Genomic DNA, 19,614 nt, shown 5'->3' with positions numbered 1-19,614 from the left:
CTAAGCATCAGGATAGGCTCTGGGCACTCGCACCCCTCAAGTTGAGTAAGTGGTTTAGAAAATTATCCTCTTATTTTTATTCATTTTTCTTATGTATATGTATCACTCATATTTATTTCAATGTTTCATAATAGAAGTGTTTGGGGTCTTAGAAGTTTGGTGAGGTTTTTGTGACCAGAAATATCCCTAGGAACTTACCTCTTACTAATAATATCAATTAGCCTAAGGTAAAATTGGTTTCGTTATACATCTTTTCACTTCAAGTCACAGTCTCCAAAAACCTATTGATGACTCACTGTATTTGGTTTCTATCAACATGTTTTAATTTTAGCAATAGGGTGACCAAAATCCATGAGTCTTTCCTCTTTTTTTTAAAGCATCAACTTCCTATTTAAATCATGAAATGTAGGTAAGGACATATAACTGAAAATACATCAAGTAAAAGGTATTACAGAAGAAAAAGTTGTTTTTTAATTACAAATGTGTGATAAAGCTGAATGACAAAATATCTAGCAGTTAACTATGAAGTCACAAACAAAACCATACTTACCAAAACCAGCAATATCTAGGACTCCAATAAAATAGGATGATGTTTCAAAAGGAAAACACTGATTTACTCTGTTTACCACATGATCAAAAAGGTGGCTATAGACTGTCTTTGCCAAGGCATCACGAGCGTTGTTTGCCTGCTCCACTTTCAGGGGTACCCTGTAAAAGATGACCGTCTCCATGAAAATTCCTCGTAGCAATATACTGTGAAAGTAATGCCACACACCCAGGATCAAAGCACATCTAAATATATTCATTGTGAAGAACAAAATAGTTACAAAAGGTCATTTGTGGATACTCACAGACCAATGCGGCTAAGTAGAATAGTACAAGATAAGGACTAAAGAAAGTATCTATAACTATATAAAAAATCTAGTATTCAGAAAAAGAACTTCAGGCTCAAAATTATTTTTAACCTTAATTTATACTTCAGTGTACATGCTGAATATATAAGAATTATTGAGAGGAATAATCTTTGTTTTGACTTCCCTTACATACAAAAGAAATTGTGTTTAATTCAGAAGAAGTTTAAAAGTTCAGTAACTTGTTTAACATTGTTTAGGAAAAATGTTTACATTTTAAAATCTGAACTGTCCAACTCTATGACTTAATATAAGTAACTACATGGTATAACAGTATTAGATACTGCAGATGAAGACACACAGCCCTTATCTTCAAGAAAAGGACAATCTGATGAAGCTAGACTGCCACAAAAGAGAATTCACAAACACTGTGCTAAAGCTATCGTAAAAATAAGTATGGGAACCATGGGAGCACCAGCAAAAAAAACTGTCAAAGTTGGACGTTACCTTAAGAGTCATTCAGACATGAGTGACACTTGAATCCCTTCTAAACAGTGGTTTTCCAACTTGTGTTTCCTACAATGGAAACCTTTCCTGAAGTGAATGTTATGTGAACACTCCATATAAAAACACATAAAAGAACTACCCCCAAACAATGGGGAAATGGAAGAAATGGCACCCGAGAACCACTTACTTCTGCTTTCGTCAGCCTTCCCCTGGGCCTCAGAAATATCCCTATGGAGCCAAGCAACTCTAAGGCGTCACTATACATCCTCCTTGTTGAGGTTTTCTTCAGAACAGCATAATCTGGAATTAGCTTAGCAATGAAACGGACTAAGCACACCTTGGTAATATTTCAGAAAGTGCAATTTTCTGAATGGCTAAAAGGTTTTTTTCATCCTTATTTTAATTTGCTGAAAATTTTAGTAGAACTCATTGCCTGCCTTGGGTGGCAAGGGATGAAGGGTCTGACTATTCCTTCCCCTACAAATGAAGGTCTTACAGTACTTCAGAACAATTACTGAACATCGATTATATTTTACAGTACTGAAAACAAAAATACCTAAAACATAGGATATGGAGTCAAAAATGTACATTGGCTCAGATACAACCTAGATGTTCTTGGTTACGGGTTTTAAAAATCCTGGCTAGCTTCTTATTTTCCTGTCATTTGTAATTTCCTGTAAATGAAGAATCCTAAGGTAAGGGGAAATTCCATCTGCTGAGTGTTTTACTAAAGCAAGTTCTACTTAATAGAAATTTTAGTACACACCATTTGGAAGGAAAATCCCTTTTAAAGTAAAATGATCAGTTATTTTCTGAAAATAAATTAAATAATGGTGATGATTGCAAAACCTTGAAAATATACTAAAAATCGCCAACTTACAGAGTAGCATAACTTTGTAGTGTACTTCAAAGAGTACACTATATCTCAAAATATATAGTTCTGAAAAATGTTTAAAAAGAACTGTCATCTAAAGCAAATATTGATATATAATCAACTCATATAGGGTGGGGCCAAAGTAGGTTTGCAGTTGTTACATGGAAAATAGTATAATAATTAATTACTAATAACACAAGAATAAACTGTGTTTCACATACTCACAACTATAAACATATTTTTGCCCCATTCTGTATTTTCATAGCTATAGAAATGTAAACTTCTCTTTTACCTTATAAATTCCAAATTTGTGCCATGCATTGTATCTGTAAGAAATAACTTAAAGACTCCAGCCAAGATGGAGGCCTAAGTAGAAACACTTCACTTCCTCACACAACCAAAAGGATAACAACCAATTTAAAAGCAATAAACAACCAGACTGCTGGAATAGCAATCTGCATGGAACTCCAACTACCAAGAAGTAAAAGAAACATAAATCCAGACTGGTAGGAGGGGTGGAGACAGGGAGATGGGCAGAGAGGGGATGCGCAGAAAGGCAGCAGACCACACAAGCAAGGCGGGGCTGGCTCATCAGGACTCTAAAGACTCAAAACCTCTGGCTGTAAATACTCTGGGGGTTGCAAAAGTGGGAGAAATCCCCAGTCTTACAGGAGAGTTTGTTGAATAGCGGGGCTAGAGCCGAGCAGGCGAGCTGCATTGTTCCCTCTCTGATCCCTCCCACACAGACAGCACCACATTGCAGCAAAGAGGGTTGCCTGGTCCTGTGGAATGCCTAAGGCCCCACCCCCTAACAACTCAACAGGTGTGCCAAGACAAAGAAATATGTCCTAAATGAAATAACAGATCAAAACTCCAGAAAAAGAGCTAGGAGATAAGGAAATAGACATCTGATGCAGAGTTCAAAACACTGGTACACGGGATGCTCACAGAACTGATTGAACTCGGTCACAAAATGAAGGAATAAATGAAGGCTAAACAAAGTGAAATAAAGCAAAATATTCAGGGAACCTAGAGTGAAGGGAAGGAAATGGGACTCAAATCAACAATTTGGAACACAAGGAAGAAATAAATATCCAAATGGAACAGAATGAAGAAACAAGAATTCAAAGAAATGAGGAGAGGCTCCGGAACCTCTGGGACAGCTTTAAGCATTCCAACATCCAAATCATAGGAGTGCCAGAGGAGAAGGAGAAGAGGAAGAGCAAGGAATTGAAAACTTATTCGAAAAAATAATGAAGAAAAACTTCCCCAATCTGGTGAAGGAACAGACTTCCAGGAAGTCCAGGAAGCCCAGAGAGTCCCAAAGAAGTTGGACCCAAAGAGGAACACACCAAGGCACATCATCGTTAAGTTACCCAAGATTAAAGATAGAGAATCTTAAAAGCAGCAAGAGAAAAGTAGAGAGTTACCTACAAAGAAGTGCCCATAAGACTACCAGCTGATTTCTCAAAAAGAAACCTTACAGGCCAAAAGGGGCTGGAAAGAATTATTCAAAGTCATGAAAGGCAAGGACCTACATCCAAGATTGCTGTATCCAGCAAAGCTATCATTTAGAATGGAGGGGCAAATAAAGTGCTTCCCAGATAAAGTCAAGTTAAAGGAGTTCATCATCACCAAACCCTTGTTATATGAAATGATAAAGGGACTTATCTAAGAAATAGAAGATGAAAAACTATGAACAGTAGAATAACAACAAACTCAGAACTATCAACAACCGAAACTAAATAACAAAAACTAAGCAAACAACTATAACAGGAACAGAATCACAGAGATGGAGGTCACATGGAGGGTTATCAGTGGGGAGGGGGAGAATGGGGGGAAGGAATAAGAAGCATAATTCATAGGCATAAAATAGACAGGGGTAGGTTAAGAATAGTACAGGAAATAGAGAAGCCAAAGAACTTATTTGTACTACCCATGGACATGAACTAAGAGAGGGGAAATGCTGGAGGGGCGGGGGGGGGGGGGTTGTAGGGCAAAGGGCAGATAAAGGGGAGAAAAAATTGAGACAATTGTAATAGCAAAATCAATAAAATATACTTTTTAAAAAACTTTATTTTCAAGCAGACCAAACAAAACAGAAATTGAGGAAATAAAAGCTAAGAAAAAAATAAAATGGTCTTCAAATGCAAAAAAGAAAAAGAAAAAAAGAAAAAAACTTAAAGAGCCATGGAAGTCAGTGTTAACTTTTATGATGGATTGTTGTGGTGAGATACACAGAATTTTGATCTATCAAGCACATGTTTTAGAACATTATAATGAAAAGAATGAGTCATACATAGAGATTAACTTTAAATCTCAGTGTTCTCAAAACAGAAAGATTTTTCCTTGACAAACCCCAAGGCAGGATTTTTACAGAGCAATGAGATAAGGAACTTACTTTATAACTGTTCCTTTGGTGCCCCCTGCTGTTGTTAGCATGACTCTTGTAGTTAAGCTTACACGGAGATCATCTTGATCCAAACCCAGTAATTCAGCACAATATTCCAATGACTGAGTAGATTTATTCTTTAGATTACAGCCACCTAATGAAAATATATTTTAACTTGAAATTAATAAACATTACATTAGCCAGATTTTTGAGATCCGTTTCTTAGAAGTATACTTCTCTTACATAAAACTATGGAATAGATGAAGCTCTTTGTTAATATATTAAATATCTCTGAAGAAATATAATGCCTTATTATTAAAATTCATATATTCCAGAAAACTTCAAGTTTCTACACACATATACATTACCTAAAATGATATAATTCTGAAAAAAAATGACCACCAATAATTCACTAATTTTATTTAAATACTTCTTTTTTACTATTTTGCAAAGTTTCTGACACACTATACAGGAATTACATAAAGCTAATATAAGAAAACAGCTATTTGTTTTAAATGTTTTAAAAGGCAGAATACTATGAGATTTTCATGTTACTAGCCCCATTTCCAAAGAAGAATGTTTTTGAGTATTTAAAAACTATTTTGTTATAATAAATATTTTTGTTATGTGGAACTTAAAAAGCATAAAAAGTCCCAATAGGTATTTTTTGCATTTCCATCATACAAAATCTTCTCAGGAACAGTGTCTTCTAAAAATCTATTAGAGAATAAATTTTCTAATAAAATAATTATAAAAATATTCAGAGCATTTTCTGATTGTGAGGAAATGCCAAAATCGAGCTCTCTAGTGATAAAAAAATCAACTCTAATTAGAAAGAAACCATTTGGATCTACAGAAAGGGTCACAGAAGGATGAAGAATAATAAAATCTTAGCTATTAAAAAAACACCTTATAATTTAATTCTTTTGATTTATTGCCTCATTCTAACCCTCTCTGCTTGCTGCCCATTTTCTCTTCAACAGAAAAACATTTGACAAGAAAAATAAAAGATAATGTAAATATGTGCTATGTGTCTTTTGATCATTTAAGTGCTTTTCATACCAATTAGATCACGCCACCTTATGATCCTCTACATAATCTGCATGTTCTAGTTCAGGAAAATAGCATGAGGTGAAACACTTCTAGAAACACTTCCAAAGTGTTCATTAAATATTCTAAACTTTTTTGGTGTTACTTAGAACTCTCACATGCTCCCATGGTGTAACAATGACAGAGAAAATGAAACGTGTTTTTACACTAATTACATTTTCCAAATACATTTTAAAATCCCTCAAAAAACTAATAAATAATTAAATGCACACTAAAAACATACCTGGTTTTGCTTATTTTTTCTCATTTTAAACTGGGAGTAGCCTGAATTTTTATTTTATTTATTCAAAAAAATACAATGTAATTACTATGTGCCAGACATAAATATTTACATCATTTTACAAATTACTTAACTCATTTATTCCTCTTTATAACATGAGATAGGGACTGCTGTCCCAGTATACAACTAGGGAAACTCAGACCTGGTGAAGTTCAGTTCCTGGCCAAAGTCACAAGGGCAGGTACTACAGGTGAACAGTCTGGTTCAAGAACATGTGCTATTAAACACTATACTGTGTTACATCTGCTGTTACTGACTTCACAGCATCACAGGACATTACGTCTAAAAGTCATCAAGACGGTCTATTTAAATCTGCTCATTCATGGATCATGACACTTGGGAAGGTCAGTAACTAGGGGCTTTGAGGGACAATTACCTGAGTTATTAACACATGGGTAGAACCCAGCTCTCACATCTATGGTTTCATTAATAACCATTTTACTTAACTTGTGCACAGGTTGCACTTGTGTGTAAAATGGAGGTAATATCCCCTCCCCTACTTCATTAGCTTTATCAAATTTAGACTATAATTATGATGAAATACAGTATATAAAATGTTCTTTTTCTTTACTCGTATGCCCCTTCCCTACATGCATACTATTGCTAGATATTACACTTTAAAAGCACTTCTCATGGATTACTTCTTCATTACTTTACAAATGAAAAACCAAGGCTCAGAGCTTCTGGGATCTGATACGAAAGCCCATGTTATTGATTACAATATGAAATGATGCTTGAAATTTTCTTAACCCAGTGTAAGATTTTTTTAATGATAGATTTTAGAGAGAGAAAGGGGGAGAGAGAGACAGACAGACATCGACTTGCTGCTCCACCCATTTATGAATTCACTGGTTAATTCTTGTATGCTCCTGACCAGGGATCAAACCCACAACAATCCTGGAGCATCAGGACAACATTCTGACCAAAACATCCACCCAGCCAGGGCCAGTGTAATATTTTTAAATAATGTATTTATGTAGGAATCAACATTCTTCTTCTCTAAAGTGTCAGATTTTAGGCTTTGATGGCCATACAGTCTCTCTGTCACAACTACTCAACTCTGCCACTGTAGCACAAAAGCTGGGACAGATAAGATGTAAGTTGGTTGTGGCTATGTTCCAACCATACTGTATTCACAATAACAGGCAGCTGGTCAGATTGAGTCATGGGTCATATTTGGCAATCCCTGTATTCACAGAACAAACTTAAAAGTATATAAAAATTCTTATTCTTTATGTAAGACTAAACCACTACAGTTGAAAAGTTAATATCATGCATGCATTTAAATGCTCTTTTCAATTTGCATAAAGCTCAACCTATTTTCATTTTCCAGTAATAAAGTATATAGGCTTCTTTTGTGTGTTCAATTGCCCTAATTAACTGACCCAAATTTAAATTAATAAACCCAAAAAATGTCAAAATGCCTTAATAGACGGTAGAGAATTATTCTGTGCACTTATTAGGCAAGTATAATATCAGTTGAAAGATTTAACTGAATATGATCCTTGCAGTCAGTTACTTGCCCTTCATTCAATAAGTTCCTTCCTCATCAATATCACTAACTTCTTCAAAACAGAACTTATGACTAATATGCAGCCTCCATTTGCATAATTCATCATGTAATACATATTCTAGAAACTCCAGGGTATTAACAAACCTGTGCACAGATTCAATTTACATATGACAAAGATATGACAGAACTTCTAATCTTACTCCTCGTTAAAACAAAACAAAACAAACAAACAAAAACCACGAGAAAACCTGAAGTGCTGCCGGCTTCTTCAAAATCAATATTTCCAAGGTGCAGGACACCAGCGACTACCCGGAACAGATCAAGCTTTTCTTCATCATCCAAACCAATCTTTTTCATGGCTGTGCACATTCTAATAAAATCTCCATGGTCATCTAACAGAGGATCTTTCAAGGAACCTGCCTTAAGGTACTATAAAATAAGAAAACATCAATTACCTCCACTTCACATTATTTAAGTATAGAAAAAGAATACAGGTCTACTGATGTACTGTATAACATGCAAAAATAAACTGAGTCAATGGAAAAACTTTAGTATTCTAACAATTCAAAAACGAAATAGCTAGGCAAAGTGTACAAAGGATCTCTGCATAATTTCTTTTAACAGCATATGAATCTATAATTATCTCAAAAATTTCTGTCAAAGAATGAAATGGGATGTTTTCCAATTAAATTACGATATTAACTCTAAAGCAGTATAATGCTAAATAAACTGAGTCAATGGAAAAACTTTAGTATTCTAACAATTCAAAAACTAAGTAGCTAGGCAAAGTGTCTAGCTAGGCTAGACATTAGATAAAAACAAAAATTGAGTAAAAAGAATGGAATACCAGTGGTTAAAAGGAATCAACATAAACCACAAGTCAAAACAAACTGAGCAAAAAAATTGTAAAAAAATTTTTAAATCTGACACTTAGCATTATATTCTTTTAAATCAACTGTCATCAACTGTACTAATATTCAACACTAGGAAATGGTGAACAAGCTAATAACAATTTTTATGGCCTGAGAATTATCTTTTAAACTTTTCTGTGTAAGTATATATGAGGTAGAATGTATTAGTAAGCATTATGCTCACCTTAAGAATTTACACAATAACTGGAAACATTCCAGAAAAAAGAGAGAATGTTCTTTCTCTCCTAAAAGAACATGCAATCTAAGTATTCATTTTTTAGAACCTATAACAAACTCAGAAAAGGGAAGAAAAAAGGTCTGTAAAACTAAAGGGAGAGAAATAAAAGTTACTGGACACTGAAAGGTTGCACTAGGAATTTTCCAGAACTTCAGAATGAAGAAATAAAAGTAAACATTAGTTAATACAGCGTGAAAAGTAATTGGCCATTAAAGATGCCTCTAGGAGATGTTTCTTTTCCTCCCAGTTGCCAGCACCTTCCCAGTTGAAGTTGTGACTGTCTTTCCACAAAATTCTTTAAAATGTTTAATGTTCGTGTGAAGTTTCTGGAAAATGTCTAGATAAAGAAATTTAATTTTATTCTTAAAAGGAGCAAAGGAAACATTCAGATGCAGCCAAAGTTAACAGAAAACACACAGCATGCAGAATTTTTAGTCTTATAATTGAATGGTTACTTCATTTAAAAACTGTTTCTAATAAAATATTAATGAATATATTGCTCTTATGGAAGACTAAAAATGCTGCATTCTCCTAAAAGTTATACACAGCTTACAGACACTAAAATGGAACAAGACAAGGGATGCTTATTAGTCAAAATGATCACCTCATCCTCCTGATAAAGACGACATAAAAAGTAATTTAACACATATTAATATATTGTTCACTTATATATTTTATACATCAACTCAGTAACATAAACATGATTCCTAACAAAGTATGCTGACACTAGGATCAGAAAGAGTCCATTCTCGTCCCAGGAGAGCACCAAGAGTACATGCTACTCTTCAGAGAGTACAATCCAGTTTTCCTTTCCTCTTTACTCAGGTTAATCCATGCCAAAGGAAATGTCTCCATTATCTTGGTGGAAAGAATACAATTTCTATATTTTGATGATGCCTCATGAAAACATAGCTCCATGACAAAGAAAGATACCATAATAAATATCATTGTTACTTCTTAGAAGTTGCACCCATGGATGTAAGAAACTGAAGTTTACAATTTGTAATTCAGGCATCTGTGTCTAAAATGATAAAATGTTAACTTAAAAATTAACTTCTTAGAATTCAAAATGAGAGTTTTCATATGCTTTATTTCTATTAATATAAAGAAGACATAATTCATCTTACTCATTTTGAAAGGAGTCAAAAGCCTCTGATACTCAAATGCAGGAACATTGAAAACTGAGTACAATAAAAACTTGTTCAATTAAGAAGGGGAAAGGGGGGAAAGGGTAGGAAACTATACTTGAACAACAATTAAAATTAAAAACAAAAAAGAAGGGGAAAGGTCAAGTCAAGGAACATGTATGAAGGACCCATGGACAAAGACAATGGGAGTGGAGAGGACTGAATGTGGGAGGTGGGGGATCGGTAGGGCAGGGGAGAGTAATGGGGGAAAATGGGAACAACTGTGAATGAACAACAATAAACAAGTGAAAAAAATAAGTACTCAATGTCAATCTTTTAGTGAAATTAATAAAGACAGTATGACTAGTTCCTATAATTAATCCTGGCTTGTATTTTATAATTTAAGCTCCTTGAGTAGATATAATGTCACATATTACTTAAATATTATGTATTAAATTTATAAAGGTTGTAGATTTTTAGGTTAAAGATTTAATGTTTTTTAAATAATATTTAATCATATAATTATAAATAATTTCTCTTACAAATGTAATAATTTAGTAAGACCTATATATAAAATTTTTTATAATATATTACAGAAATATGTTTTGAAGAGAAATACAACAATACATAAGCATCAACTCACAATAATGCTTACTCCACTTAGTGTCTACACAAAGCTCATTTCTGCCTTGGAGTAAGCAATGATAAAGGATATACTTTATACTTAATCCCGAGTGGGTAACATGAGAGTAAGTTTGAAAAATATCAGCAAACACAGCCCTGGCTGGCGTAGCTCAGTGGATTGAGCACGGCCTGTGAACCAGGCATTGCAGGTTTGATTCCCAGTCAGGTCACATGCCTAGGTTGCAGGCCATGACCCCCAACAACTGCATATTGATGTTTCTCCCTCCCTCTCTCTCTCTCTCTCTCTCTCTCTCTCTCTCTCTCTCTCTCTCTCTCCCTCTCTCCCTCTCTCTCTCTCTCTCTCCCCCTCTCCCCCTCTAAAAATAAATAAATAAACTCTTTAAAAAATATATCAGCAAACAATAATTCTTAGGCAATTCACCACCCTCTTGCTGGGAAAAAACAAGAGGGGGGCAGTGTACTGAGGCCTGACCAAGCAGAACCAGAACCCACAGCGTCTGCAGACACCAACACCAACACTGGCGTAAGGTACTATACACACTCAAAGAGACTTGGATGAATCTTTAGTTGTTATAAAGTATAAGCCTAAAAGTAAGAAATATTATTTGGTCTCCAAAATAAAAAATATATCTTTAGACAAATACTTTTTTGTATTAAAGATTTTAATTTAAAAAAATAGTCTACTATACCTCAGGACTTTTTCGGTTTTGTAAAATTTGTTTGTCGGTTTCTTTGTTAGCAAAGTATCTAGTGCAGCCTCTGTTTAAATACTATAACAAAGAAATGTAAAATATAATTAACAAATATCCTCTGGAAAATAATACAGAAGACAACACAACTTAGCAAATAGTGCTGATCATAAAGAATTTCTAAACATAACCTAAGCATCATTTAATTTCTCAATTCAAATAGGTACTTCTATATAAGCATTTCACTCCTACTAATCAAACCAGGGATGTGAAAAATCCCAATTCTTCAAGGTAGATTAAATTAAGTTTATGTTAAAGGATTAACATAAAAATCAATACCATAAAGCTTTTCTATATTTAAAGGACAGTAATTTTAAATATTTCCACTATCAAATATCTTTATATGTAGTACAGATAATAATGAAAATCATCTTACTAAATATGTAAAGAGTCTCAAATAAGGAACAGAATGTGGTTTAATATTTCCAGTAATATTTTAAATCCTAACTAATTAACAAATATTACCCTTGATTTTTGAAATTTTTGACTTTTAGAATCAGTTCTCTAAAATATGCCTTCCATATTTACTGACAGTTAACAATGACTATACATAAATTACAATACTTGCTATATGAATCTTCATAATTATTCAAATAACAATTGCAGATTTTATCTCAAGGATTTACTTAGTTGCTCAGAAGCCTTTTAGAAGCCACGAGCTTTCAAAACGTAGAACAAGGGAAGTAGCTAAGAAGAAAAGAACACTGCATTGGTTTCAAAGAGAATCTATTACCCACCTTTAAGGGAGGAAGGGGAGGGGGCAGGAAGAAAGTACACCAGGAACAAGAGGGAAAATTTTAAAAATCATCCCTCCCTCTCTTAAGTCAGGTCATTAGGTTTCCATGCATCATGGCATGAATTCCAAGATTAACTATACAACATCATATAGATATCAAGAAAAATTACAGTACTTTTGAATTTTGGAGTAAATTAATATTTTAGATGCTCAAAGCATCTATCTTTTCCCCTCCATTATAATGAAGTATTAAAATTGGTTAAAACCAGGAAATAGTATTAATGAGTTTTTTTCCTACCCCAGAATCTTTGGGAAGGGAGGAGGAATAATACTGGTTAACATTTTCAATTAACTATTTCAAAAATGATCTCTAGTATTTAGTAAGATAATTGTAGCTTAAATATAGAGCCCAAACATATGTTTTCTTTGCTAGCAAGAAGTTTATCCATCCACCCCAACTGTTTTATTATTTGGCTTTTACACAGATGGACTTAATATTAAAATCTGGGAAAAATACTTATTTATTCCTACCTTTCTATAAAAAAAAGTTGTAACTATTCTTGCCATCCATTCTCATTCTATCCAAGCTTTATGTTTAAGGATCTTTGCATAATTGTAACAAATGTTTCCATTAAATGTGCAAAAATATTTGAAAATGTTGACTAATCCAAGAATTTTAAACCTTTTATTTTACAAAATATATGGGTAGTTAATACAATTGTTCTTAAACACATGTATCTCTAGAATTCTTTACATACTAATTTGGATAGAGCAGTGAGAAAAAAATACTTAGAAAGTGTTCACCATGCTGTAGGGGACTTCTTTGTCTTTACAACCTTATCTATAATTTCTGTAAACTACAGAAAAGCCTGATGACATTATCAACGGATTTTCAAATCACTTTGAGGTATAGTCATTTGGGGGAAGGAATACAGAGATGTATGTACACATGCCTGGGAGGAATATCTGAGACAGCAGATGTGTTTGGGTGAAAAGTAATGTTGTTCCTCTAGTCTCCCTAACACACGTTCTTTATGAGAGAGGAAATCATGCCTCTCAGCTCAGACTGCAGAGACAGAAAACTCTCTGACCTGATAAAGAATTTCAGTAGCTGCACTCTTAGGATGCCCACCTGTGTGTAAGGAAAGGCAGCATATTCTGAGACATGCAAAAACTATGCTCCTAAGGCTCCTCATTTCATCACTTTATCATTAATTCATTAAGAAAAAGCCACATCATCATTATTACATTTCATATTATTCACAGTAATTTATGTTCCTTTTCTAAAAATCATTGTAGAGATATGTCTCTTCTACCTTCATGAAGATAATGTAGGTAGTTAACTGCAAATCCCTATTAATTTGGTGAGTTCTAGAGAAGGTTGGACATTTCAGAAATATATAAATAGATGCAGTTATAAAGCATTTTAAAACAATAAAATTTTAAAATTTCCAAGTACACATTAAAAGAAACTAATAGAAAAAATAAAGAAAAGCTGGGCTGCAAACAAACATGCACACAATGAACAATTATATATATATAATTGTGTGTCATGTTTCTCAAATGCAAGATTCCTGTCCAAAGAGGACTATCAAAATTACCTGCAAAAGTTTATACAAACTACATTCCTAACCCCCACCCCACAACACCCATATATCCCTCACAGGGACACTATTTGCTAGCTGAAAATTTATAAATTATGCTAACCATCCTCTCTTTACACCTCTTGAAACTCAATTGGCTTGTGATTCTTGGCACTCATGATTTTCCCTGTGCTTCCCTTACAACTCCATTTGAGCTATCTTTCTTTGACAACTTGTATCTGATCATCCTCTGCTTTTCTAAATTGTGCAATCTCTCTGGACAATCTCATCTACTCACTGTCATAGTTTTAACTACCACCAGAGTAATGGCACCTCCCAAGCCTGGCATTCTAGTACTGACACTTCAGATTAGTATAAATAACTGTCTTCTGAACATCTCTGATCAGATGGGCCAGAGGCTCCAAAACTGACCTCAACCTATATGATAAATCTTCCACCTGGCCCCAACATGGTATTTCCATCTATCCAGTTTCCCTAGTCAAACTTTGGAGAATGATTCCAAACTCTCCCTTCTCCCTATTATAGTCAGTCTCCATGTCCAATCAATATTATCTCCTAATATTTTGCACATCCCTGCAATCAATAAACCAAATTCAGGCACTAAGCAACTGTTACTTAAACCTATGGCCACAGGTTCCCAAGCAATTTACACATGGTTGCCATTTCAATTCATCCCATCCTGTATCCCTTAAAGCCAACTCAATTTTAAAGCTAGAAGTATAAACCTGATGTCCAACTGTCAACATAAAGCTCTTCAATAGCTCCTTATTAACTACAGAAGTCAGTCCAACCTCTCAAGCCTCACCTCCTACCATTTCCTGCCCCACTGTTTCTTGCCTGTCTTTGTTCATCTTTCTGCATCTAGCAGGAATACCCTTTGCACCTTTCCCCCTCTAGTTAACACTCAAAAATACTGCAGGATTCTGATCAAGCATCAGTTGTTCCAGTAAGCTTTTCCAAAACCCACAGCATCCTACGCCCATCTCTTTTTATCATTCCAACACATCAGTCAGACTCTGTGTGTGTGTTTCACTTATCTTTTTAACCTTGGCATAATGTCTGGCACTCACTGGGCAAGCAATAAATATTTGTTGTTGAACTGAATTAAGGAAGATAATCATGGGTCCTTTATTAATATTAATCCAGTGGTCAAACTATTTTTTTAAGTTAAAAGGTAACTTTAAAGTCAGCATTACAGAACTATTATAAATTTCTTACTGAGCTTAAACTGATAATGGGTTTAACATCGATGCTTTTTTCTGTCCTATTACATAATTCCCATATAGTATCATAAAGTCAGCAGTAAATCCCAGATCTACTTAGTACAGAAGACATTCTGTCACATTACACTAAGTTTAATGTAAGTTACATAAAACTATCAAAATCCACTAAAATAAGTTTTATAATTGAAGGCAATTCAATTTGCAAATCTTGTATGAAATTTTTTTATCCAACCTACCCGAAAATTATCTGGGGAGCTCAAATGAAGTTTTTCCCTAATATCCTCAGAAGCACCAGCACACAACCTATAAAAGATATGATAATTCCTTTCCTCTTTGCCTTGAACACAGATCCTAGATTTCTCTAGAAGATAATGTGAAACAAATCCTCCAACAACTGAGCTCTAAAAAACAAAACAGAGAGAAAACACATTTTTGCATTTCAGCCTTAAAGTATAACCTACAAATGTTAAAGTAGTTATCTCATCTAATAAATACCTGTCTGTCAAAAGGGCTGTAATTATATATCAAATGAAGGGGAAAAACAGATCATTACATGTAAGTTTAAAGTGTTTATAGAGGTCACAGTGAACATATATATTCTGCCAGCTATCTAAAGTAACAGAGAGAAATTTAAAGAAATTTACCATGAGGTCAAAAACAGCTTCAATTCTATCAAGACCCTTGTATTTTTCAAAAACCCTCCCAACAGTATCATCCCCAAACTCACTCTCACCTTTTCATTAAAATGTATTTCTACAAATTTTCCAAATCGACTGCTATTATTGTTGCGAACAGTCTTTGCATTTCCAAAGGCTTCTAAGAGTGGGTTAGCTATTGAAAGAAAAATGAAAATATTCCATGAAAAAATTATCATAAAGAAAATTTATAAAACAATATAGCTTTAAAAAGTTCTTAAAAATATCAACAATAAAAATTCACATGTAATGTCAAATCCCACAAATATTTACTGACTACCATTATATTCACACCTTATTAACATGCAAGATGGAAAATCACTTAAAATATATTAAAAATGCAAATGTTATAAAAAAGATTAAATTTTAGGTCACCAGGTTACAAAATTTGTAACTCAACTTTTAAAATTAGTCCCTAAAAATGTTAAGATTTTCACAAGTATATCAGCCCTACTAGAGTAGTAATTATAATATAAAAAACAGCAAACCTCCTGTGACAAATTACAAGCAACAAATTATTAGTTGACTTGTCTGAAATACTTTATACTGAATAAAACCTCCAGGTTTAACATTTTTACATGCACATCCAGCAAAACAAACTAGTCTATAGAATTACCTACAAAAGGTTATCAGAACAATAATTTTCAAATCCCAATGAACAAATGTAAAATTTAATTGTTTTTATTTTAGAATCAGACACATCACATGACTGCAAAAAGATTACCAGTCTCCACTCTTGCACTCATCAGAGTCTCAGCTATAAACATACCAGTGTCAATCTTATTCTCATGTCCTCCATCAACCTCACAAATTGCTTCACAACGTCTACTGCTAGAATATTTTTTATGAAATCTTAAGTCCATTTCTCTTATTCTACCCACAGCAGAAAGCTTACCTAGTCTCTGTGCCCTGTTAAAGATCACTCCTCAGTTTTTCTTATTTTTCTCAAGATAAGTAAGAAAATATGTAAAGCCAAAAGAAATGTCAGCACATATACCCCATCTTTCAGATGGTCAAGAAAACTGATGCCCAGCAAGGTCAACTGACTTGTGGAAGGCCATATAACTGGCTATTGGCAAAAAGGGGGTTTAATTACAGGTTTCTCTGACTCCATACCAGTTTTAACTGAAAGATGGGGTACATATTCAATCTTTAAATATATGAATAAAGTATCCAAAAGCAGGATTAGGGCCTCTCCATCAGAAAATTATATTCATGCTATTAATGATGCAGTCACTCCCATCAAAAGATTTCTATGTCCTGCCAGTTAATATCTACTATCCTCTCATAAAGGGCATTAGAAACATTTGGAATAATACCTTCCAACTTTTCTCAACAATACATCATGGAAGAAACCAGACTTATATTCAATTCTCAAGCAACTTTGTACCTCAAGTAAACAAATCAGAATACTAATTAGTATTTTATTGAGTTAGCCCGTAATTTGTTTTTTACTTATTTATTCAACATCAAAGGGTGATTTCCTCACTAAAGTGGGTACTTTACAATGAATATAGAACTACTTATGAAATCTTCATACCTAGGTATGTCATAATATCACCATGAGAAATGTAAGTAAAACTAACAATTTACATAAAAAATATGAAAAACCTTATTGATGCATATTTTAAAAATGTTTATTAGCAAAATGCATGGACATGAAAGGCCCCTAATTCATTTCTGTTCTACTGAAATTTTTCATTAAATTGTCAAGGATGTTAAAAGATGCACTTAGTATATATAGCAGATAATTAAGATGCCTGGGTTTATATCTCACTTCCACAATTGATATGCCATATGACTTCAGCAAATTACTTAAATTCTTTCTACCTCAGTTTCTTATCTGTAAAGTTGGGATAAAATAGTACCTACTTCATTCTGTTAAGATTTAAATTACACACAGGTTTTAAGCAAACCAGACAATGCCCAATACATCCCACATATGTCAATATCATCAGTATTATTAAAACACTTACTGAGTGCCTAGTAGGGGACAATGAGGAAAGGGGAAGGAGGAAGAGTGTCCAGAACAGTCCAATGAACTACAAGGAAACCACCATGCCTACAGCATAAAAATTCTAAGGAAATATGACCCAATTAGACCAAAGGAGGTGATTATAGACCAGGGGAGGTGATTTTATGGATTTGGGCTTTATTTTGAGAACAATATGAAGCAGTTAAAGGGTTTAAAGCAAATGAGATCATTCCAACTTCTACACAAAGAGCACATTTAAAGGGAAATAAAAATATTTGGCGATATATAACACATGCCCATGTATAACATGCACCCACGTTTTTGGCCCCAACTTTCAGGAAAATAATCTTTTGTTTTCATTTTTAATTCAGTTTTTTATTTATTTATATTTAGAAACAAAATCTATTATTATATTCCAGGTTATTATTTTTCATACAAATATCACTACTGCTTTCCAGAGTCACACTTTTAACACATAAGCATTACAGAATTAAAAACATTTATATAGATACAGAATTAGAACTACCCACGTATAATGCAAATCCTTATGTTTTCCCTCAAAAATTTGGGCAAAAAGTGCACATTATACACGGCAAAATACGGTTAACTGGGGAGACCAGAAAGGAATTTATGATGGAGAAGGGTGGTGCAGATTCAATGTGATGGTAAGCCTAGAACAGAAGTCTCCAAACTGGGGTACAAGAAGGCTTTCAAAGGATATTCAGGCATTAGAGCTTCGGGATATCAATTTACAGATTCTTGTCTTCCAATTGTACTCTTCTGTTAAAATGATTTTGCAAAAACAAGTACCTCAATTCCAAATAACTCTCTTGTTCTCTCTTTTTGAAAAAAAACAGCAAGGTAAAAACAGAAGGCCAAAGAGTTTCCTGTATTTCTATCATTCATCCAACAGATATTTATGGAGTGTATGCTATGTATCAGGCACTATTCCAGAGGCCTGGAATATATAAAAATTCCTATCCTCTTAGCATTTACATTAGTGGAGGGGAGGGGGTAACAACAGACATTAAGTAAATTAGAACATGATATCTGAGCAAAGATTAGAAGACAGAGTCTTCTGGATCTCTAGGAGAACATTCTAGACCACTTAGAGGATTCTCGTAGATATCTAACGTAAAATAAGAATTTTTAAAATTAACAATACCTTCCACAATTCTATCATCAATATCTTGACCTGTTCCGTAGGATTCAGTCAGATATCTGTTTAAAATACAGGATATAAAAATTTAGATGACAATAATAATGCACACATTATAATTTTAATATTTAACACATGTAAAATTTGAATCTAGAACAATGTAGTAACTGGTTATTTAAAAATTACAGATTTATATTTAAATATAATTATTCTGTTATAACTCTTTAAACATTTAAAATTCTATTTGGATTGACCTGAACATCTAAATCAGCATTGTTTTTTCAAAACTGTTTTGAGAAATAATCTGACTTTAACCAACTATTGAGTTTTAAATATGCCACACATTTCACACAGGAATATCCATTTCTGCATGAGATTCCAAAGTCTTTTGTAATAGCCTAGCAATTCAGTCTTTATGGAGGTAAAAATACAGGGATCTGCCACCGAACAGCTAGGAAGTTACCACTCTCCGTGCTGTTACAGCACAGGATAAAACACGATAGAACTATTACTTGCCCAGCACATTTCAGAACAGAGTAACCTTGAATTTACAATATAAGTTTATACTATAAGTTTACAGTTTCTTAATTACTTGTTCATTTTCAAAGGTGTATATTAATCAGAGATTCATTGTGACTATTACATACAGGAGAGAAAGAAATTGAACTTAGAATTCCAAGAGTATTAGTAAGCATTCATATAACCAGAATTGTGTATGTGTAACTCAAAAACAAACTCAAATTGGTATCATATAAATAACTCTAAACAGCATATATATTTGCATAAAAAAGCAAAGTTGAATAAAGAGACTGACCATGCAGCAATCAACCAAGAAGTGTAACAACACAGAACAACACTGGCGAGAGAATTCAGAATGTACTCCCTGGTCCCAGCAGTAGCTTCAACACTAGACTTAACATCCCCAAAGATATAAATTGAAAGTTTTAAGCTCTAAGAAGTATTTAAAATGCTATGATGTTAAACAAAGTACAGAGTTTAATTTGATAGCTGCAAAAAGGATTTCC

General features: G+C 33.7%; 1 protein-coding gene across 7 annotated transcripts in view; it reads right to left on the bottom strand.

The window, feature by feature from the left end:
- Nucleotides 1-19,614, bottom strand: part of MYO6 (myosin VI) — a 162,347-nt gene that overhangs the window by 52,898 nt on the left and 89,835 nt on the right. For all 7 annotated transcript variants that reach the window (XM_045842713.1, XM_045842714.1, XM_045842715.1 and 4 more), the window contains exons 7-13: nt 18,596-18,651; nt 15,494-15,591; nt 14,997-15,161; nt 11,138-11,218; nt 7,776-7,956; nt 4,634-4,778; nt 551-708 (exon numbers count right to left, since the gene is read on the bottom strand). In XM_045842713.1, the coding sequence (XP_045698669.1) occupies nt 551-708; nt 4,634-4,778; nt 7,776-7,956; nt 11,138-11,218; nt 14,997-15,161; nt 15,494-15,591; nt 18,596-18,651 (884 nt within the window). The remainder of the gene's footprint in view (nt 1-550; nt 709-4,633; nt 4,779-7,775; nt 7,957-11,137; nt 11,219-14,996; nt 15,162-15,493; nt 15,592-18,595; nt 18,652-19,614) is intronic.

This window comes from Phyllostomus hastatus, unplaced genomic scaffold (assembly GCF_019186645.2).
Source record: "Phyllostomus hastatus isolate PE091 unplaced genomic scaffold, TTU_PhHast_1.1 phas_contig_40, whole genome shotgun sequence".
Classification (NCBI taxonomy): Eukaryota; Metazoa; Chordata; class Mammalia; order Chiroptera; family Phyllostomidae; genus Phyllostomus; species Phyllostomus hastatus.
This window is presented reverse-complemented; position numbering and strand designations above follow the sequence as displayed.